This window comes from Pongo abelii, chromosome 17 (genome assembly GCF_028885655.2).
Source record: "Pongo abelii isolate AG06213 chromosome 17, NHGRI_mPonAbe1-v2.0_pri, whole genome shotgun sequence".
In the NCBI taxonomy this organism is placed as follows: Eukaryota; Metazoa; Chordata; class Mammalia; order Primates; family Hominidae; genus Pongo; species Pongo abelii.
The window spans coordinates 37,427,610-37,450,537 of record NC_072002.2 but is presented as its reverse complement, the minus strand read 5'-3'; the positions used below and the strand labels follow the sequence as shown (position 1 = coordinate 37,450,537).

The following is a 22,928-nucleotide window of genomic DNA, read 5'->3' as shown; positions in this document are numbered from 1 at the left end:
CTTCTGGGTTCATGTATTTACTGTATAAGCTGGATGATTTTGTACCATTTCTTAAAATCTGTAAAGCGCCGACCTAAAAAATACTCTTTTCAACTGGAGAGTACCTACCTTAGTGCCCTTTCTGCTTTTTTGCCTTTGCCACTGAAGACAGCTAGACAGTGAGACATATGGGGCATTGACTTAACCATGTCTTTTATTTTCTGTATTCTGATGCTTTGATATCTGGGGCCTTGCTGACTCTAGAGAGACTGCCCTTCCCAGGGTTAGCCAAATCCTCCACAGTGACCCCTTTTGCTTTTCAAATGCAAACCAACCAATCCAGAGGCCACATTCCCACCACCTCCTCCATGGGCCTCACACTCCAGGCCACTATCCACCTGCCCTTATCACCCCAGAGCCAGGCACCAGACAATTAGGGACAGACCCTAGGCCCCAGAGCCCATCAAAACTATTCAAACTAGCCAATCCTAAACCCACAAACGCTGCCTTACCTATTCCTTTCTGTGAAAACCACAATCAAGGCTCCCTCTGCCTCCCAACCAATTCCAGGGCTTCCATGCACAGCCCCCACAGCATGGCATGCCCCTTGTTATGGGCTGAATGTTTGTGTCCCCCAAAATTCGTATGTGGATGCCCTAATCCTTCATGTGATGGTATCAGGAGGTGGGGCCTTTGGGAGTGATTAGGTCTAGATGAGGTCCTGGGCATGGAGTGAAGGGATTCAGAACCTTAGAAGAAGAAACCAGAGGGCTTGCTTTTTGTCTCTCTCTGCAATTAAGGATGGGCAAGAAGACGCCCACGAGCAAGGAGAGGAACCTCACCAGAACTGAAGCAACTGGTCCCTTAACCCTGGACTTCCCTCCAAAACTAAGAAATAAATTTGTCATTTCAGACATCCAGCCTATGGTATTTTGTTATGGCAGCACCAGCCAAGATACTCCTTCTCTTGGGAACTGTAACAAACTGTCTTCTCAATGGATCCGTCTTCTGATCAGTTGGCTTTATTGTACCTCAAATTTTCTATTAATATATTGAATTCTAAAACAGGCATTCACATAGCCATCCAAGGAGATCGATGTTTCCTTGCTTTGGTAGGGCTCTCCTTTAAAAGAAAAGAGGTACCACCTTGTCAAACTCACACCTTTCCCCAAAGAGGAGCCAGCCAAGGAAGTAGGAAGCCAAGGTCTTACTGAAGCAACCTGTTTGACATTAGATGCTCTGTGGGTCACACTGTCTGGGGGAATCCCTTGCAGGTACAGTGGCTTCTATGGCTGTGGGAATGATTGCATCTCACATGGTGTCTGAGAATGGATTTTGAGGGCCAGACCCAATGCCCAATGCTGAGGAGCTTTGGTCTTGTCAAAGTAGATCATCCCTATGTTTTAAGATAGCCTCACTATTCCCACTATGGGAAAGACTTCATAGCCTTTATCTCAATTGCTGACTAAGGATCAGAATCCTTCCAGGCAGGGTCACTGACCGAATCCTTCTGAGAGAGGAACCCCGGACCGGAGCGTGTGCTCCTCCAGCCACCAGGAAAAAGGCCACTTACGTCAATTAAATGCTTGACTTCATGTTTTTTGAGGTCACTTCCAATTTTGGCTGCTAACAGCACACACGCCCCAGCACACAGCTTCCGGTTCTGTTTGTTGAGCTTCCCCTTGAGGGCGAGCTTTTCAAAGTAGACGAAGGCCATGGCCACCGTGGGCTCCTCAAGGCCACAGTCCTCCTGCGCAAGCTTCCGCATCTCTCGTTTCAGACTGGAGAAAGACAGGCAGGAGGGAACAGTCTTGTGAAAACTTAGAGTTTCAGGAGACCTCGAAGAAAAAGACCCCCCATCTTGAATGCTTTTTCTCTTTCTCTTTCCCAGAGGGTGACCTGGACTAGGATTAAGTCCCTGGGAGTGTGAAGGCTGCGTTATGCATGGGGAGCAGACTTACAGAGCTGGGCTTTGGACTCTTCTCTGTTGGTCAGGTCGTATAAAACATGTTTACTTTTTTTGTTTTCTTTTTTTTTGAGATGGAATCTCACTCTGTTTTCCAGGCTGGAGTGCAGCAGCACAATCTTGGCTCACTGCAACCTCCACCTCCTGGGTTCAAGCAATTCTCCTGCCTCAGCCTCCCAAGTAGCTGGGCTTACAGGCGTGCACCACCACGCCTGACTAATTTTTAAATTTTTAGTAGAGACGGGATTTCACCATGTGGGCCAGGCTGGTCTCAAACCCCCGACCTCAGGTGATCCGCCCACTTCGGCCTCCCAAAGTGCTGGGATTACAGGCGTGAGCCACCGCACCTGGCTGTCCTTTCTGCTGAATGTAACAATGACTCAATCACTGGAACCACAGGAAGGACCACTGGACAGATGACAAGCTTACTGTGTGTGGAAAGAGGGGTTTGGAGGGAAAGGTCACAGGCAAGTCCAGCCTCCCATACCTCCTAATTTTGCTGAGTGTCAGCTTAATGTGAGGAAACTTCTCCTTGAAGGTCTCGTTCATGTCCTTCTTGAGATCTGAGGGCTTCACGTAGTCAATCACTGTTGTCTGTAACAGACAGGGGAACACAGATCACTCCTTAAAACAAGGGTCGTGTGCAATAATTATGCGCCAACTATGACCAACTTACAACTCCCAAAGCCATGAGCAATGGGAAAACTTGGATTGGAGCTACAACAAGGGCTCGGCGGAATCCAGGAGCCTGAAGGTGGCCGTGGCCTTCTGGAGGTGAACGGAAAACAAGTCACCACTATTAGGATGAGGTGACACTTAGGAAAGCCAGCCTGTAGACCATCAGAAGTCAGTGCCTGAGAGGGAGGGGTGCCTGTGTCAGTTCCCAGGTGTCAGCCTGTTCACACGGTACAGGGCTTAAGCGCGTGGGGCTTGGATGTGCACAGACCTGGGTTCAATCTCTACTTGACTATTCCCTAGTCTGACGGCTTTGGGAGACTTCAAATCACCCCAAATCTCAAGTCCCACGTCTGTAAACAAAAAACAGTAACAGTGCCTACTTCACACAGCTTTCTGAGAACTGTATGAGAAGTGCCCTGTACAGTGCCTGGCCTTCAGCAAGTGCTCAATACATGTTAGCTATTGTTCTTTTAGTTTTTTAAATGGTAGTAAAACATACATCACATACAATTTACCATCTTAACCATTTCTAGGCATACCATTCAGTGGCATTAAGGACATTCGCATTGTTGTGCAGCCCTCACCACCATCCGTCCACAGAATCTTTTCATCTTCCCAATTGAAACTCTGTGCCCATTAAATGCCAACTCCCCATCCACTCCCTCCAGCTCCTGGCAACCACTACTCCACTTTTTGTCTCTATAGATTTGCCTTATTTAAGTGGAATCATCTATTTGTCCTTTTGTCATAGGCTTATTTTATTTAGCATGGAGTCTTTTTTTTTTGAGATGGAGTCTCGCTTTGTTGCCCAGGCTGGAGTGCAGTGGCGCAATCTTGGTTCGCTGCAACCTCCGCCTCCCAGGTTCAAGCGATTCTCCTGTCTCAGCTTCCTGAGTAGCTGGAAATACAGGCGCCCGCCATCACACCCGGCCAATTTTTGTATTTTTAAGAGAGACTGGGTTTCAACATGTTGGCCAGGTTGGTCTCGAACTCCTGACATCAGGTGATCTGCCTGCCTTGGCCTCCCGAAGCTCTGGGATTACAAGCGTGAGCCACTGCGCCTGGCCTACCATGGAGTCTTCAAGGTTCAATCTCATTGTAGCACGTGTCAGAATTTCCTTTAAGGTTGAACAACATTCCACCATATGTATATAATGGTAGCCAGTAAGTCCTTGGAAACTTGAGTTTCCTCCTCCCTCCTTCCCTCTTTCTAAATTGGAGAAATCCTTAAAGGATCCTTGGAGTCCTTTCCGAATACCCTGGTCTTCCTTGTTCCTCTGTACCTGCACTGTGAACTCTGAATTAAACAGTTCTTTTCTGGGTTTCCTCCAGTTCATCTCATCCCTCCTCGAGAGTACACCTGCCAAGGCTGGGTCTTTTTTGGCTGACTACATGCCATAATCTTTATTTTTTTTGAGACGGAGTCATGCTCTGTCGCCCAAGCTGGAGTACAGTGGCGCGATCTCGGCTCACTGCAACCTCCGCCTCTTGGGTTTAAGCAATTCTCCTGCCTCAGCCTCCCGAGTAGCTGGAACTACAAGCATGTGCCACCTTGCCCAGCTAATTTTTGTATTTTTAGTAGATGGGGGTTCGCCATGTTGGCCGGGATCCTCTTGAACTCCTGACTTCAGGTGATCCACCTGCCTCTGCCTCCCAAAGTACTGGGATTACAGGCATGAGCCACCGTGCCCGGCCTACATGCCATAATCTTAATCAGTCAAAGCTCAGGAAAGAAGAAACGACAGATTTTGATGTGAAGGTCAATTCCCTGGATGACTCATGCCTGCAAAGCCCATCAAAGGTTTCCTTAGCAGCTCTAACGAAAGTTGGTGGCTTTCTCTGGACACCTCCATTTATAGGACACAGGATTTTAGCACAGACATGTACAATGCCTTTGGTGTCAGTTAGTAGCAAGGAGCAGGCAAGCAGCCAGCACATCCCAGTTCAAGTGATCTTGATGGTCCTCTCTTTGCTTCTCTGGTGAATAAAGGCAAAGCACAGCAATATTAACTCCAACAATTCCACCAGACCTGTTCAGAGTTTTCGAACACTTGGCTAGACGAGGACTTGGTGGATGCAATGCCACGTCTTCCTCCTCTGATACATAGTCTTTCTGGCCCAATCAGGAAGGTCTCTTGACCTGGTCCAGATGTGCCCATTCTGGTCCTGGCTAACCACGTGCCCTGCAAGGACCAGGGAAGGGGCAGCCCAGCTGTGCAGGGCCACAGTATTTGGACACTGCTCTCACTGCCAAGGTCTAGCAGAGTGGGCCCCTGTGGTAGCCCTCCAAGACAGGTTTATTTCCCTTCTACTTTTAAGAAAGGCTCTATTTCATCTCCGACAAATGTCTCCTCTGGGTTGAAGGGGATATAAGATTTCATTTTGGAAACAGGCAGTAGAATGGGGGCCACATCTAACATGCTTGCCTCAAGCTGGGAGGGCCCATCAGCCAACCCTCCTGTTTCCCAAGTAATCAGCACCTTCCTCCAGCTTCTCAACCCCTCACCCCCTATCCAGGCACCCTGAACTCCCAGAGACAGGCTGCTTCTACTCTTCCTCTACAGAGCAAAGTCATGAAGTATGCAATGATGTGAGCAGGCTCAAGTAAAGTCATCTGCCTTTGTTGGGGGCCTGGGGCCCTGTGAGCACCAGCAAGGATATCCTGCTGCTTAACGATCATGTGGATTTTCAGGCTGGGTTCTGTTGAAGTGTCTGTGGGAGGGGACTGGATCTCTCCTTGCAGCAACCACAGCAGCTATGCTTTGCTCCATCTTATTTGTAGATACACACAACACTTCCCTTGAAAGAGAGCTCTCACTGCTTAAATGTGCAAATATACAAATGTGTCCCACCTCTGTTTGCAACAGAGGCTCAGAAAAGTGAAAAGCCTCCCCCCAGACCTGAGTGAGCCACAGGCAGGGCCAGCGCTGGGATCCTGGTCTCCCAGAGTGGCTGCTTCCAGCTCGTGCCCCATGCACTGCCTTCCTGCTTTTCTCTCCTTCATGGTACTGAATAAGCAGCACAGAGTAGCTCCCTACCCAAGGGCTCTCACCAGGGTGTCTGAGAAGATAGCTGGCAGTGGAAAGGGCTGTCGGGGGCGGGGGGTCAGGTCCACCTTCAGCAAATCAAGCAACAGGGAGAAAGTCACTCAACCTCCCTGAGCCTCACCCTCATCCTCCAAAACGAGATGAGAAAACCTGATGGGGCTGCTTCCCAGGTTTATCTTGAAGATCAAAGAGAACAAAATGTACGTAAAAGACATAAATTACATACATAAATGTACGTAAATTTCATCAGGAGCACAAAGCAGGAGACGCAGCAAGTCTGGACTCTGCTCCAGCCCCACTGAGTCACAGTCTCTGAGGGCGGGGCCTCGCACCTGCACCATGACAAGTTTTCCAGCTGACTTCTACGTGCCAAAGACCCGGGACTTCCAAATCAGATTCTCCTTGTCTGGCTATTGCCCACTCCTGGTTTGGCCACTTCTGCAGGCTCCTCCTCCTAAACCCCCAGGGCTGAGGCTGCTTCTCCCTGGGACTCGCCTCCATTCTACTCTATGATCTGAACATCCAACCTCCTCTTGGGACGCCCTGTTGTGCTATGGAGGCTGGAAAGCTAACGGTTACACTTCCCTGACTCCTTTGCAGCTAGGATTCCAAAAACAATTCTGGCTCCTACTATTGGATGTTCTGATACGTGAAGGCAGGGCTGGAGCAAGGGCTGTGCTTCTGTTGTTTCTGCTGCCAAGAGGCTCAGGGCAGGAATCCTCAAGTCCTGTCACTAAGCTTCTGGGTCCTCATTTGGCAGGTGTAGAGCACAGCACGGCAGCATGGATCTGGAGCCAGCAGCCAGTGCCAGTTCTCCAAGTCCAAAGCCAGAGTCCTGGTCTCAGGCAGCTGCAGCCTCCTGGGTGGCACAGTTCTAACTTGCCTGGCTTGTGGATCATTCCTGAAATGCCAACTTAGGTTATTCTGTCAGCCTCCTCAATGATTCTAGTAAGTAAGGTGTTTATTAGATACCTTTCTTCTTCTTTTTTTTTTGAGATGGAGTTTCGCTCTTGTTGCCTAGGCTGGAGTGCAATGGTGTGATCTCAGATCACTGCAAACCCCGCCTCCTGAGTTCAAGCGATTCTCCTGCCTCAGCCTCCCAAGTAGCTGGGATTACAGGCATGCGCCACCACACCCACCCAGCTGTATTTTTAGTAGAGATGGGGTTTCACCATGTTGGTCAGGCTGGTCTCAAATTCCTGGCCTCAGGTGATCCATCCGCCTCGGTCTCCCAAAGTGCTGGGATTACAGGCATGAGCCACCACGCCCAGCCTTTAAAAAAAAAAAAAAAAAAAAAGACATAGGGTCTTGCTACATTGCCAGGTGGGACTCTAAATCCTGGGCCAAGTGATCCTCCTGCCTCTGCCTCCTGAGTGGTCGGGGCTGCAGACCTGCGCCCCTGCACCAGCTCCTCTTCCTTCTTAAACTTGCTAGAGTGGATGCTGCACTTCAGAACTGAACGATGCCTGCAGCACACGCTGTACTCTGCTGATGGCATTTACCACTACTGAAACGGAACCTGGCTCGGGGAAGGCGGGGACAGAGGAAGAGCTTCTGATCCCCATAAAGGCACCGACGATATCCGATCCCTTGAGCTCTGAGTCCTGCCCCCGCCCCTGAGCCACACTTCCTGACCCGTTCTTCTTTAGAGCACCCATGAGAGCCAACAGCTCAGCTCAGCCTGCGGCTCTGGAGAGGGCAAGGGTGGCAGAGAGCGCCAGGTCTTGCAGGAGAGGCTCTGTCTTTTTTACAAGCAGCCTTGTCCTAGCTCTTGGGGTCTGCAGCTGGGGACTCTGTTTCCTGACAGAGAGGCGGGGAAAAAATCCAAGCTAGGCCCTGGCAGGGAGTGGGCAGGGAGGGCCCATGAGCCGATGCTGTGAGACCCTTGGTCCAGGGAGCCCAGTGCTTGGCCCCGCGTAAGTGAGGAATATGTGGCAGCACCAGGAGGACGAGGCTCTCCAGTCATCTTCTAGGTGACAGACTCTTCTGCATCCCGGCCTTCTGTCCTGGCCTCCGGTCTGCTGTGCTCTCTTCAATCTTGCTTTTGTCCCTGCTTCTCTGAGCTGCGGCTCAGTGGGGAAGAACACAGGCTCAAGAGCCAGAGCCCTGGATTCAAACTCCAGCTCTGACACATGGTGCCTAGCGGCCCAGTGCACACTGGTTAGGAGCTCTGTGCCTCCGTTTGCTCCTCTGGCTTCTCCAGCATCCACTTGATGTCGACAGCGGCAGGCACCTGATCTGCAGGGCTGTTCCGTGTCCTGCTCCCGCTCAGCTGCATGGGATACACAACTGCCACAGCAGACCAGGCAACCCCCAAAGTGGCACTGGCTGCCAGATCCTGGCTCGGAAGGGGCCCTGCACATATGCTGCATCTTGAGGCCACTGCTCTGCACCAGCCCCACACTGTCCAGAGTGTGGAAACTGGACAGATCACCCTGATCCCAGGGCCACCCCTTCCAGGCAGGTTCCAGAGGGGATGACAGTCCTCGATGTCCTCTCAGCTGCAGGTCCTTCTGAGAAACAATCTCTGGTGTACAGGAGGTCATGATTCACCGGCACATCCTGTCTTGAGGGAGCCTGATGGTGGCCCTTTGAGGCCGGGCCTCCCAACCATGCCAAGAGATGGCATCCTCTCTTCAGTGCTGGGGGTGAGCTGCGGAGGCAGTACTAGGAGATTGAGCCACATCAGTGGGACTACCACAGCCCCCCAGCCACTCATTCTTTCTGGTGTGGGACTGAAGAAATGAAAAGTGAGGCCAGTGCTTTATTCAGGTTTGAATTGTATGAATTATAAAAACTTGCAAGCTGGGCGTGGTGGCTCTCACCTGTAATCCCAGCACTTCAGGAGGCTGAGGCAGGCAGATCACTTGAGGTCAGGAGTTCAAGACCAGCTTGGCCAACATGGTAAAACCCCGTCTCTACTAAAAATACAAAAATTAGCTGGACATGGTGGTGCATGCCTATAGTCTCAGCTACTTGGGAGGCTAAGGCAGGAGAATCGCTTGAACCTGGGAGATGAAGATTGAAGTGAGCCAAGATGGTGCCACTGCTCTCCAGCCTGGGTGACAGAGTGAGACTCTGTCTCAAAAAAAAAAAAAAACAAAACAAAACTGGCCGGGTGCGGTGGCTCAAGCCTATAATCCCAGCACTTCGGGAGGCCGAGGTGGGCAGATCACAAGGTCAGGAGATCAAGACCATCCTGGCTAACACAGTGAAACCCCAACTCTACTAAAAACACAAAAAATTAGCTGGGCGTGGTGGCGGGCGCCTGCAGTCCCAGCTACTCGGGAGGCTGAGGCAGGAGAATGGCGTGAACCTGGGAGGTGGAGCTTGCAGTGAGCCAAGATCTTGCCACTGCACTCCAGCCTGGGCGACAAGAGCAAGACTCCGTCTCAAAAAAAAACAAAAAAACAAAAAAACAAAACTTGCAATGCCTGGGTTTTGCCAGTGCATGCTACTGTAAATCAAAGTGCTAATTAAACAAGCAGCGACTCCTTGTTGGCCTGGGACAGTCTGAGTGACCACTGTTTTTTTTTTTTTTTTTGAGATGGAGTCTCGCTCTGTCACCTAGGCTGGAGTGTGCAGTGGTGTGATCTCTGCTTACTGCAGCCTCTGCCTCCCAGGTTCAAGTGATTCTCTTGCCTCAGCCTCCTGAGTAGCTGGGACAACAGGTGTGCACCACCACACCCGGCTAATTTTTGTATTTTTAGTAGAGACGGGGTTTCACCATTGGCCAGGATGGTCTCGATCTCCTGACCTCGTGATCCGCCCACCTTGGCCTCCCAAAGTGCTAGGATTACAGGTGTGAGCCACCATGCCTGGCCAGGACCACTGTTTTCAATGCCACCTAATTCCAGGCCATGGGATTCACCAGATGAAGGGCTCCTTGTGGCCCGCAGCAGGCCAGGCTGTGTGATGGATGGGGGGTTCCAACCCTGCAGCAGGTAGTTGTGTTTTTGCAAGGGTGCTCATTCCGTTCATGGAGTGAGAGGTCACTTGAATGCACTGTCGAGCACTTGAATGCCTGGCTGCAGGGAAGCTGTGTGCACAGCTGTGTACAGGGAAAGGGGAAGGTCAGATGGAAGGGACTGTCCACAACACAGATGTCCAGAGACACAGTTCACAAGGAGGCCCTGCCTGGCCTGCCCTGCTGGAGACAGTCTGGAAGGCCTAGAGTGGGAGTGGACAAATTCCTTCTGAGATAACGGCAAGACAGAAGACCACAACTTAGTTATCTAGATGAAAAGTCTCCCATATCGACTGCAGAAACACTGATACATATTTTGCTTTTTTTTTTGAGACAGGAGGGTGACTCTGTTGCCCAGGATGGAGTACAGTGGCACTCACTGCAACTTCCGCCTCCTGGGTTCAAGCGATTCTCGTGCCTCCCAAGTAGCTGGGACTACAGGTGCACGCCACCACGCCTGGCTATTTTTTTCGTATTTTTTGGTAGAGATGGGGTTTCGCCATGTTGGCTAGGCTGGTCTTGAACTCCTGACCTTAGGTGATCCGCCCACCTCAGCCTCCCAAAGCGTTGGGGTTACAGGCATGAGGCACTGCGCCCGGCCCATCCTTTGCTTTGTTTAAAACAAAGTCTTGACTTGTCATGAGAAGAGGGAAGGGGCCTCCATGGAACTGAACTTGGGCCCCATCCTGGCCCACAGTAACAATCCTGTGAAGTGAAGGCCCCTCAGGTGGGCTGGGGTATAACGGGAGAGGATGGGAGGTACACATGCCCCAACAACAATCCTGGAGAACAGTGAGGGCCTCAGAGCAGACAGGTTGCTGGTCTGATTCCAATAGAAACAACAGAAAAGGTACTTCCGGTCTAGGGCCTGATAAAGCTCCGGCCTCCTTCATTTCCTACTCTCCTGTCTTCAAGTCTCCCCAGGAATTCTTATGAGCAGTTCTAAGCAGATGTGAGCTTGCCGTACACTCTGCTACTGTTCTCCTCTGACCTACTGCCAGCCCTAGTGCTGCCTGCACCCCAGGAGCTAGCTGTAAGACCTGGGGCAGGTATGCAGCCGCTGCAAGCCTTGGTTCCACGCCACGCCTGTGAAAGGAAGGAAGGATACAAGGCAATGATCCACACAGCTCCTTCCAGCGCCAACAGCCACTGCGAAATCAGGCTCTTTTGCTTTGGCCACACTTGTATACCGGCGTTCGGGCTCAGCTGGGCACTGGAAAGCAGATGTTCCGTGCTTGTTAAGGTAATTAAGCAACAGTGGCCCTCGACTAAATCTATCTAACCATCAACAGATGGGCATTTCAGCTGTTCTAGGCATTTAATCCTTTCCCTTAGAGGACAGTAAATCACAAGGAAACTATGGAAATAAACGGGTAGCCTACGCAGCCTGGGGCTGCATTTGTTGCTATTTCTACCCGTCGAATTCAAAATACCGAATCCTGGATCAACTCTCCCTCCCACTGAAATGAAAGGGTTTGCACACGGAGACGAATACAGGAAGAAAAGCTCCCTCTGCTTCAGGTTTACATGGCCATGGGGATTCACTGGGTGGCACAGAGCATGTTCAGTGTCGGATATTTGTCAACTATTTATCTGGTGCTACAGGACTCCTGGAGTAGTGTCTCCATCCACTTCAGATGACACCAGGTGACTGGCCCTGAGATCACCCACACACAGAGAGTATTTGGATGCACTTCTAAACGCAAGCTGCTGAAACAGTGGCAGCAGAGAATGAGCCAAACTGCGTGGAACATCATGTTCAAAATCACGAAGTGATTGTCAAAAATCCGAGACAAATACATAGAAAGAGCAGATGCTGCAATATCCTGGGTGAGATGTCAAAATCATGAAGCGATTGTCAAAATCCAAGACAAATACATAGAAAGAGAGCAGATGCTGCAATATCCTGGGTGAGATGTCAAAATCATGAAGCGATTGTCAAAATCCGAGACAAACACATAGAAAGAGAGCAGATGCTGCAAAATCTTGGGTGAAATGTCAAACTCATATTTTGTTTTGTATTAGTTTTTTTTTTTTTTTGAGATGGAGTCTTGTTCTTATCACCCAGGCCGGGGTACAGTGGCATGATCTCGACTCACTGCAACCTCCGCCCCCTGCGTTCAAGCGATTCTCCTGCCTCAGCCTCCTGAGTAACTGGGATTACAGGCGCCCGCCACCACACCTGGCTAATTTTTTGTACTTTTTAGTAGAGACGTGGTTTTGCCATGTTGGCCAGGCTGGTCTTGAACTCCTGACCTCAGGTGATCCACCCGCCTTGGCCTCCCAAAGTACTGGTATTACAGGCAAGAGCCACCGAACCAGGCCTCGTATTAGTTTTATGAGAAAAAAATGAATTGTTAAAGAGGCTTTAAAGAGGTGAATTGTATGGTGTTGGAATTCTAATAGTGCTGTTAACAACAACAAAAAGACCAAAAAAAAAAAAAAAAAAAAAAAAAAACCCAAATCCACACCCAAAATAACCCTCCCTCCCCGCACAGCACAATCAGGCATTTCAGGCCTTGATGTGAACACTTAACCTAAAGGGGTCAGGATGCTCCTCAGCTACTGCCCAGGCCTGTGCGCCTCAGGGCGCCCTCCAAGCCTCAGGGAAGTGTCACAATACGGAAGTGCCGAGCTGTGCATCTAACGTGATGTGACATTTTCTTAAAGAGGCCCCCTCCCCAGAACTGAATAAGCCTCAGGCACCTTGAAACCTGAGGCCTTGGAAAGGGTCTTGCGTTAGCTTCCCAACAAATCCACCCTGCAGACAGGTAACAAGTGCCTAAATCATCCAGGTAACTTTTAATGGAAATAGATATATATAAATATAGTTCTCTATTCTATATAAATTATAATATATGACTATGTTATTAAATTACAATTTATATATATTTATAAATATATATTTATAATATATCTATATTGGAGGACAGGCAGAATCTAATCACCTACCTCATGGAAGGCTGAATTAGTCTTTCTTTCATTGAGTCAATTACTTCCCACTGCTCAGCATCTCATGCTGTACTGAAAAATTAAGTTCTATGATACATTCCCCCAACACTGGGGAGATGTGGGGGTAGAGGGAGGGCTTTCTCTACAAGTACTTAGATTTTAATATTTGGTAAATAAAAAATAGGCATTTTATCATGGAGATCAAGAGGTTTCTCTTGAGGTTTACATGCTTATGCATATCATAAACAATGTTAGTCGGTTTTCTTTTTGATGTGAACACGGTGCAAGAGGGATTTCTTACAGAAGAAAAGAATCCAGAAATCCATTCAGGTAACTGAATTTTGTCGGCATTATCTCAGCTCTCCCGCTTACTTTCTCCTCTTAATTGCTTTCCACACCCATAAAGAGGGGGTAAAAAAACACAAAAACCCACTACCGACCTGGGTTGCCAGGTTCTAATGATACATAACCACTCTCTTGTGAAGCTCTAATTATATGCCAAGTGGTGCAGAGAGCTGGAAGCATCCGCCCTCCCCCGAGACATACCATCACCCAGCAAGAGTCTGCATGTAGCCAGGCAGCTCAATATGCTCTCCTGTTCTGTGGTCACCTTCTAGAAACTTGAAGACCAAACCACCGGGCCAGCTGCAATTTGTTTTGCACACCTGCTCCAGGAATGTTTTTTTTTTTTTTTTTTTAAGACAGAGTTTCATTCTCGTCACCCAGGCTGGAGTGCAATGGTGTGGTCTCAGCTCACTGCAACTTCTGCCTCCTGGGTTCAAGAGATTCTCCTGCCTCAGCCTCCTGAGTAGCCAGGATTACAGGCGCCCGCCACTATACCTGGCTAATTTTTTTGTATTTTTAGTAAAGATGGTGTTTCACCACGTTGGTCAGGCTGCTCTTGAACTCCTGACCTCAGGTGATCCACCCGCCTCAGCCTCCCAAAGTGCAGGGATTACAGGCATGAGCCACTGCGCCCGGCCTGGAATTTTTTTTTAAGTTCAAAATCTCACCCTTGACCTTCTACAGTAGGTAACAGTGGGAGTGACTTGCATAGATCAAAGTTTAAAAATACAGATATGGGTGCAAGGCTAATTTGAAAAGGGTGCCACTTGCCCACTAAATGACAGGCTTCACCTCTGGAAGCTTCCCACTCTAAGACATGTCCTGACTATGGCGACGAGGGGCCTTTTTATATTACACTTAGGGCACACACGCACAAAGATAAACATTCAGCTACATCATGGCTGGTTAATATCACCTACACTAGGACTCAGAAGTCCCGCTCCTAGGTATTTACCCCAAGAGAAATGAAAAAGTATTTCCACAGAAATCCACGCACAAGAACATTCATGGCAGCCGCATGAACAAATGTCTATCAACAGGAGAAGGGATGAACAAACTGTACTATATCTTATACCACTCAGCATTTTTATTTTTATTTTTTTGAGACACAGTTTCGCTTGTCGCCCAGGCTAGAGTGAATAGTGTGATCTCGGCTCACTGCAACCTCCACCTGCCGGGTTTAAGCGATTCTCCTGCCTCAGCCTGCGGGGTAGCTGGGATTACAGGTGCCTGCCACTATGCCCAGCTGATTTTTGTATTTTTTAGTAGAGACAGGGTTTCATCACGTTAGCCAGGCTGGTCTTAAACTCTTGACCCCAAGTGATCCCCCCACCTCACCCACCTCGGCCTCCCAAAGTGTTGGGATTTATAGGTGTGATCCACCACACGTGGCCCACTCAGCAATTAAAAAAAAATCTACTGATACACATAATATGCGGAAATCTCACATGTTAAGTTGTATGAAAGAAGATGGACCCCAAAAAAGTATATGCCATGATCCTATTCACATGAAGTTTCAGAATACGTAAAACTAATCTATGGTGACAGAAGTGAGAACAGTGATTGCCTTTGCAGGAAGGGGATGGGAAGAGTGGGATGGGGAGGGGAACTTTCTGCAGGGACAGAAATGCTCTATATCTGGATCAGAGCAGTGGTTACAAAATTCATGGAAATGCACACTTCAAACAAACAAGTGCATCTGATTGTCTGTAAATTACTCCTTTTAGCGGCTGCAGCAGGATTTGATGGGTGAAAGGATTAGCTCATCACTTTGAGAGCTGCTTCATTCAGCAGAGGCTACACGAGCATCTGAGAGTCTGATTTACACAGGAACAGGACATCCCAAAAACAGGGGAGGACGGTGCCAGGATTTCAGGAGGGCGCCTCTGCTGGGCTGGCCACGTTGGACTGCCCTGGGGGCCCGAGGAAGACAGGACAGGCAGCAGGACTCCGGGGCCTTGGAAGCTGATACTAAGGGAGGTGAGCAGCTCTGCATAATTGGCCTGTGACCAGCAAGCCTGCTCCTTCCCCAATTACTGAGCATTCCCACCCAGGAGGGAATCTGCCCTCTGTCTGGGCAGAGATCTCCACACCAGCCTAGTGGCCAAATGTGCCCCAGGCCTTCAAAGATGGCATTCCACAACCTGGCTCAAAGAGCCAGGACCTTCAGAGCCAGGGCCTGTTTCAGCGGCAGCTCCCTGTGCCCGGGGCCGAGTCAGTGGGGAGGGGGAGGGTTTGTTGGTATCATCATTTGTGGGCTCTGCCTCCTGCCTGTGTGTGTGTAGGGGGCAGGGCAACGACTTTTACAGTTAGAAAAATCTATTTTATGCAAAACCAACCCCCTTCCTACTTTGGGGTCTTTCCACTGGGCTCTTCCTTCCAAAACCTGGTGGGGCCGACCGCTCCCAGCCCTCAGTGCTTGCTTCAGTGCCTGCTTCAGTGCCATTTCTCGGGGAAGTCTTCCTTGAGGCCTACACCCTGGGGCCCACATCCAACCCTTCCATCATTTCCTGCCACTGTTTTTGTTTTGTTTTGTTGAGACAGGGTCTTGCTTTGTTGCCCAGGCTGGAGTGCAGTGGCACAATCTCGGCTCACTGCAGCCTCTGCCTCCTGGGTTCAAGCAATTCTCCCACCTCAGCCTCCCCAGTAGCTGGGACTACAGGCGTGCACCACCACACCTGGCTAATTTTTTTTTATTTTTAGTAGAGATGGGGTTTCACCACGTTGGCCAGGCTGGTCCCAAACTCCTGACCTCAGGTGATCCACCTGCCTTGGCCTCCGAAAGTTCTGGGATTACAGGCGTGAGCCACCATGCCTGGTCTCCTGCTGCTTTTCTAAGATGGTTCCTTCCTCACAATTATGGTGCTCTGTCTCCTTGTTTACTGTTTACTCTCTGATATCCCCACTCACTCCAAGGTGGAGGAGAAGAGGGGTTGTGGCTGGTTAGTTCTCTACTGGGTAAGGAAGCTTGGCTCATAATAAGGCCTCAATCAATACTTGTTCAACAGGTGAATTCTATACCTGGTTCCCCAACATATAAAAATAAAGCAAACACCCCAGCGCCCCCACCCCCAACTGCCCCACTCTGATTCCTACAAGTTCAATGCAAATGCATGAGAAACGGCCTGTAACCCATGTCGGCTTCTAGGAAAGAAGTCTTCAGGGAGCTGGGTTGAGGCCCTTTGATAATACACAACACAGTGTCAAGAACTTAGACGAGAATGCTGAAACGTGGATTTCCCACATTTTATCAAAGTGCCAACATCTGTGGCCAGAATAGGAAACGTAGGTCTCCAGGAGCCGACCAGGAAAATGCAGTCCATGCGCAATTCCATTCTCTGTAGCGTGGACTATTCCCGGCAGCACTGACTGCACAGCCAATGCGGTGAAATTAAAAATGATCCCTTGGGAACATCAAATGAGGAGGGCAGGACATACATGCTGACTTGGCAAGTCTTCTAGCACAGTCTAAGGAGGAAAAGTTGTATGTGTGTACGTGCACACGCACATACACACATACTGCGGCCCGGAACCTCAAGGCTCACAATGAAATCATTTAAAGAAAAGAAAGATCAGATAAAAAAGATCAGATCTAGCACCAGCCCAACACTAGGCCTATAAAAGTAGAGGTCGGCATTATCACCAGGCGCAACATGTCTGTTAGGACAGCTCCCGCCAACATCGATCAGAAATAGTGCACCTTCCTATTCTCTTGGTTACCTAGAAATCTGCTACACTGTTGGCCCAAAGAATGATCTTCATGTCCAACCCCGAGGTCGGCAGTTCTGGGGCTGACTGCTGAGGAAAGTGGAATTCAGAGACAGCTGGGCAACGTGAAAACAGCCCCGAGCCAGGAGTTCTAGCCTGGATCCCCCATTTCCCGTCTATCAACTAGGAAAGCCTCACTCGGACTCCCTGAGCCAGTTTCCTAGCCATGTTGCTTAATAAATAAAAGTGAATTTTAATACATAAGGCAGTGAACCACAATAAAGCATCCTTATTCTTACACCAGTTGCTCCCTCCTTGACATCAGGGCAATCATTCTGGTCATTTATTGAACACTTATTACATGCTAGCCTCTGCCAAAGATGAGTATGCCCTGGTTTTTTAAATAAACAGGTCATAGAGGGGAAGAAAAGTAACTACACATGGCTCTGGTTTTGCTTTCTGTGTTAGGAGTTGGGGCATGAGTGAGGGAGAGTCAGGAGAAGGGGCAATTTCAAACTAAATGCCTTTGACTTGAATGCATTCTCCAATGACTAAATGCATTCTGACGCCATGTGGCGTACGAAAATGACCACTGAACTATGTGCCAAAGAACAAGAGGATAAATGCTGAAAGTAACTGGCAAGGCCCCAAGTTCTGCCTGGTGTTTCTCTGACAAACAGCGGAGAACCCTAAGTTCTGAATGAAGATCTGGGTGTCCTTTGAGTACGGGGGATTGGTTTCCACCCTGGTACTGCAGACAAAAGCCGAGGGGAGAAAAAAGACCCCCTGGTTCACTCCTAAGGCTGGCGCTCCCGAGAACAGCTCAGGCTGGGAGCACAGGAGGGAGGGAACCAGAGGAGGAAGCGCTCGGCTGTGCCGGCCCTGCCAGGCCCGGCTCATGGGCCAGGACATGCAAAAGGCAGGGAGGTGGTGGGAGCGTTCTGGGTGGATGTCTCCCATCTGATGCTGTGCATGGCAGACCTGGCCAATTGACTGTTCTGAAAGTGTAGCTCCCCCTCCTCCCACAGCAGGCGGGGCTCTGCTTGCCACAAAAGTCAGGCCAAGTCAGCCCAGAGAAAGCACCCAGGGCCCCGTCAGGCCCCTCTGGTGTCTGCAGAGGAGATGGCAGCCCTTGGTGGTGGGAAACAGCGGTCAGCCGAGAGCAGAAACCAAAATTACACACAGGGAAAAACAGGAAGAGTCCATGAAATAAAAACAGCAGAGAAAGGTTTTGCATGTAACACCCACAGTGTCCTACTTTCACTTTCCCAGGAGAGAATTCTGTCATCCCCAGCCTGGGGCCAAATGTTTGCTCAGCATGCACACGAAGGCCTGCAGCCACCAAGGAACTCCAAACAGAGCTGGACTTGAACTCAGTGCTCCCAGGGAAGGGCCTGGTCCTCTCCACTGGGGTTTATGGAGGTATAAGCTCAGACATCCCCCTTCAGAGGAGAGGGTCCCCCAACCTGAGCTGGTGACTTTGTGGACACTGGCAGCCCAGCCTTCGCAAACATCCTGAAAGTGGTGTTTGCAGGCCAGGTGGCCAGCAGGATTCTGGACAGGAGGCAATACTGGTCCTTCCGTGGGCACCCACACCAGGGAGCTCCTCACGAAGGTCCCCCAGGCAGAGCAGTCTTTGAACAAGCCCCCAGCCACCACTAACACAGGTGAGGCAACTGACGGGGTGCAGCAAACGGAGCCTCCATTCCACGCTACTCACCATGTAGGAAGGGAAGATCAGAACGCGTTTGTGTTTGCCACAAGGCCACTGGGGGTCATCCAAGAGATTTGGGTCATAGTCCATAAAGTCTCCCAGGTCACTACCTGAAGATCACATGCAAAATGTAAAATGATAATTAGCGGCTCCGGACCCTCCCCAGCAGACACAGCCAGGAGAATGCCAAGTATAGCTGGAATGAAGAAAGGCTGGCTTTAGGGCACTTACTTCAACGTCATGGCACTCACTGACTTTTATTAGACAACTCCACATGCCAGTGAAGTGGATTCTCCTCTCAAAAGGGTTCACCAAATTCTGAACATCCTGACATTTTTTTCCATTTTAGAAAATTATGTATTAATCTCCCTGAGCCAGGAGAGCAAAAAACTTCACACAGCATGCAAGATGCAGAGGACACTCTCAGAGTGTGGCCCCAAAGAGGTTCATTTTTCAAACTTGCAGATCAAATTTGGAGATGCCTGTGCAGCACCATTTGGTGCGAATACTTCCAGGCAGGCTATTGTGTCTGTATGAATACAAATCAGAGTGGCCACCAAGGCACTGCTGCGAACGATCAGAGGTGGCCGGAACACTGGGACAGGGATTCAGAACTCAGCACTTGGGCAGACCTAGGGAACTTCACATCCACCTGTAATTTCCCTGAGAGTAGACACAGCACTGCTTCCTAAAGCGTTTTCTCCATGTGCCAGTTCTTACAAAGGTTTGATCAGCAAAGCTGGAAGCATGCAAGTCTTCCTTCAGCCGCCAACTCAGCTCACCCACCAAGACAGGCACAAAGGAAACTCTCACACCTGAACCTGCACTTCAGAGCCCAGATTTTTTTTTTTTTTTTTAAAGTCCGAATTGAGCATCATGAAAATATAGGACAGAACCAGGTCATTGTTGGGGGGAGCTGAGTGGTCAGGGAAGCTGGGAGACACAGCCATCTCTGCATGGTGTGCATGGCCTTGGCGTCTCTCCACGTGGAAGCTCAGGCTGTCAACGACTGGGGCATCTGATTAGAGAGAAATCACCTGTGGCTTCATTGTGGGCCTGCATGGCCTGAGATCAGGCTTTCCTAAAAGTCATGTCACCTGCGGGTGCCACGTCTTCCATGCCCCTGTCTTCCAGTCTGCATCACAGGGAGACCCAATCCCCATGTAAATGGAGGCACCTCCCACCACGAGCTACCAGACCCAGCGAGGCCAAGGTTACCTGTGTCGAGGCTCCCCTGGGTGCCGCTTGCCCGGCCTATGGAGAGGCTGCGGTGGCTCAGGTTACGGAACTGGGAGAAAGAGGAGGTGGAGTCTATGGTATTTCTCCGGGCTCCAAAGGCATTTGTGGGTAACAGAAATTGGGTATAGGAAACAGTCTAAAAGGTGAAGACAAAAACAGGCCAGTGATTATTCCCAGGCATTGCTAGCTCTGCATTCTGATCAAGCTACAGTTGTCACCCCACGTTCAGGTTTACTTTCTCCTATTTGCAATTCTGAAATGCAATGAGATCTGAAAAATGAAATTTGTCTTGGTACTCATTGGTGCCAACACCCAACCTGAACTGACATAAGGCTACACATAGTTTTAATTTATCCCACTGGGTCCGACTATTCCTATTACATGGAAGAAATGTGAATGTACTTGACAATAAGGTACTATCTCAGGACCTGCTGTGGTGTTGTGTAATCCACAAGGCACACGCTGCATTGCTTTTTATAATCCAAGTGCAGAAGCCCAAAACACTTCAGGCCCCAAGAGTCCCTGGTGAGGGCCGTGGCCTCCTACGCTGCTCCTCTGGCAGACGCCACATATGACCCTCCACTCCATCCCATCCTTCCTGGCTCCTGTGGGAACACTCCCTCATTAGGGATGAACAGAGCCAAGTGCATTGATTTTCACCTGCCCAGGCAAGCATCTCACATGCACTCTATCTACACCTTGAGCTCCCAGCAGCCTCATCGACAAACAAACTACCCTGGGACAGATTCCCCAAGAAAACTTGCGTCATTGCCATACACAGATTTTGGAAGGGTTGATGAGGACTGTCTGGACCCTGCACAAAGGGGAGCGTCATCTTTCAACCTTTCACTCCTGAGACTTCAACCCCATGGCTCGTTGCATGTGGATGGAAGAGGAATGTGACCGCCCTGCTACTCTGTGGTCAGTGTAAGACTGAGGGTCTCTTAGCTTCCCAGGACCATGGGAAGCTATGACACTTTCTAGTAGCCTGAATATTGCTTGCTGACATCACCAGTTAATAGATGTTCAATCCACTCGTCTTTTCATCCTGGAACATGCCTGTGTGTGAGGTACTCAAAACTGCACATTCAGTTGTAAACAGCACTGGCAGAGAAATACACGTGCTGTGGGAACTCCTGCCATGCTGCTACTCAATCACCGGCTGCACACTAGGGGAGCCAGGCAGGCTGGCATCACATGCCTGGGAATCTGCCCCAGACCTCGAGTCCTCCAACTCAAGAGAGGCTTGTGGGCTGTCCCCCTCCTCTGCTTCCTGACCATTGTGCCTTCAGCACAACTTGGTGACTGGCAGCCTGGCAGCCTTACCTTCCCATCAGCACCCAGCTCCACACCTTCCAGACCAATGATCTCTTTCAAACTCACTGCACCAGTTGATTGTCTTCCTCCGTCCAACTTCAAGTCCCTGGGAGGACAAGCCAGAGGAAAAAAAAATGCTTTTGTGTGCACCTCAAAGAGCCATGAGGATGCTTACTGCATGAGACAACACAGTCACACTGATGAAAATGACCAGGTGAGCCCTGGTGATGGGACAGCCCTTCGTCCCTCCTCGGGCACTTGCCAGTGATGCCTTGTTGCAACCACTTTGACATAAATGAAATCCAACTGAACAGAAAGCCTGAAGATGAAGCTGATGGTTTACAGACATCCCTCCCTCTTCCACGAGGGCCCTTATGTTCCTAGAGATGGCCAGTGAACATGAGGCCAGAGAGCATTCCCTGAGCATCGTGGGACCACAGTTTGCTGGGATCTAGCTGCTGGGTTATTTCTTTGTTTTTTTGTTTGTTTTGTTTTGAGACGGAGTTTCACTCTTGTTGCCCAGGCTGCAATGCAATGGCACGATCTCAGCTCACTGCAACTTCTGCCTCCCAGGTTCAAGCAATTCTTCTGCCTGAGCCTCCTGAGTAGCTGGGATTACAGGCGCGCACCACCACGGCCAGCTAATTTTTTGTATTTTTAGTAGAGACGGGGTTTCACTATGTTGGCCAGGCTGGTCTCAAACTCCTGACCTCAGGTGATCCACCCATCTTGGCCTCCCAAAGTGCTGAGATTACAGGCGTGAGCCACAGTGGCTGGCCTGGATTCTTTCTAATGCTGCATGAGACCACCTCTCCTTGCTGCTCCCCTTTCTTAGGAGAAATGAATTCTTATCCTAAACACCTACTGGGTTTATTGTTGGTGATGAAAGAATTAATGCCACAGTAGTCACCTCTACTACCTTGACAGACCACCTAGAAAATGAATATCTTTTAATAAAAGAATAATCTCTAGTAATAACAAGTATTCATTCATTCATTCATTCATTCATTCAGGGACGAAGTCTTGCTCTGTTGCTCAGGATGGAGTACAGTGGTGTGATCATGGCTCACTGTAGCCTCAAACTCTTGGGCGCAAGCTATCCTCCTGTCTTGGCCTCCTAAAGTGCTGGGATTACAGGTGTAAGCTACCATGCCTGGCCAAACAAACATTTATTTAGCACTTTACTATTTCCAAAGACTCACACATCATTTCTTTGGTTCTTTAAGATGACCCTATGAGAAAGGTACTACTATTTTGATCCAATTTACAGAGGAGGAAACTGAGGCCCTTGGGAGATTGCCAAGGTCACCAGGATGGTAGGTTGGAGAGTTCATCCAATGTCATTTCTAGTACATCACATTGCCATGGAGATGCAAGATGGACTCGCTATGACTATGCTCAGGTGTAACTGCTCACATCTCAAAGGACCACACCCTTCCCCTACAGTAATTTTTAAAATTTGCCACATATCAGAATTGTATGGGGATCTCTGACCAACTGTTATCTGGCTCCCACCCCCAGACAGTTGGCATGGGGTGTGACCTGGACATCAGGAGTTTTAAACACTCCCCAGGCGATTCTAAACTGCAGCCATGTTTGGGAATGACCAGGTCTTCATGTTCTGACACCCAGTGCCTGTTAGTCAAAGCCATCTCAGACCCACAGCATACTTGCTGTGTGGCCTGGATGGAGGGACCATATTCAGGGGTCATCTCCTACAACTTATGCAAGAACGAACATAAGGCAGGGGCAAATTGCTCCCAGCCAAAGTCATCAGGTAAGAAGAGAGGAGGGAGCCAAGCAAGTGGCGAGAAGAGAAGGGAAAAAAGCTATCCTCAAATATAGAAAAAAAAAAACAGGGATGCTCTGACTCTGTTGAGCCATCATCCAAGTCTCTGGGCATTACATGAATGAGCCGGCTCCCTTATCCTACCTATAATGTGGAGTCTAATTAACAGAAATGCCCAAGACCTTCTGCGCCCAGTAAGCGCTGCATTTCCACGGCAGGCTTCCTGG

At 49.5% G+C, this 22,928-nt stretch overlaps 1 protein-coding gene across 4 annotated transcripts in view; it reads right to left on the bottom strand.

Moving 5' to 3' along the window:
• The window catches only part of CABLES1 (Cdk5 and Abl enzyme substrate 1), a 122,989-nt gene that overhangs the window by 3,156 nt on the left and 96,905 nt on the right, over window positions 1-22,928 (bottom strand). For all 4 annotated transcript variants that reach the window (XM_024235956.3, XM_054537707.2, XM_054537708.2 and 1 more), the window contains 5 exons: window positions 20,922-21,018; window positions 19,575-19,731; window positions 18,363-18,466; window positions 2,433-2,539; window positions 1,553-1,760 (listed from right to left, as the gene is read on the bottom strand). In XM_024235956.3, the coding sequence (XP_024091724.2) occupies window positions 1,553-1,760; window positions 2,433-2,539; window positions 18,363-18,466; window positions 19,575-19,731; window positions 20,922-21,018 (673 nt within the window). The remainder of the gene's footprint in view (window positions 1-1,552; window positions 1,761-2,432; window positions 2,540-18,362; window positions 18,467-19,574; window positions 19,732-20,921; window positions 21,019-22,928) is intronic.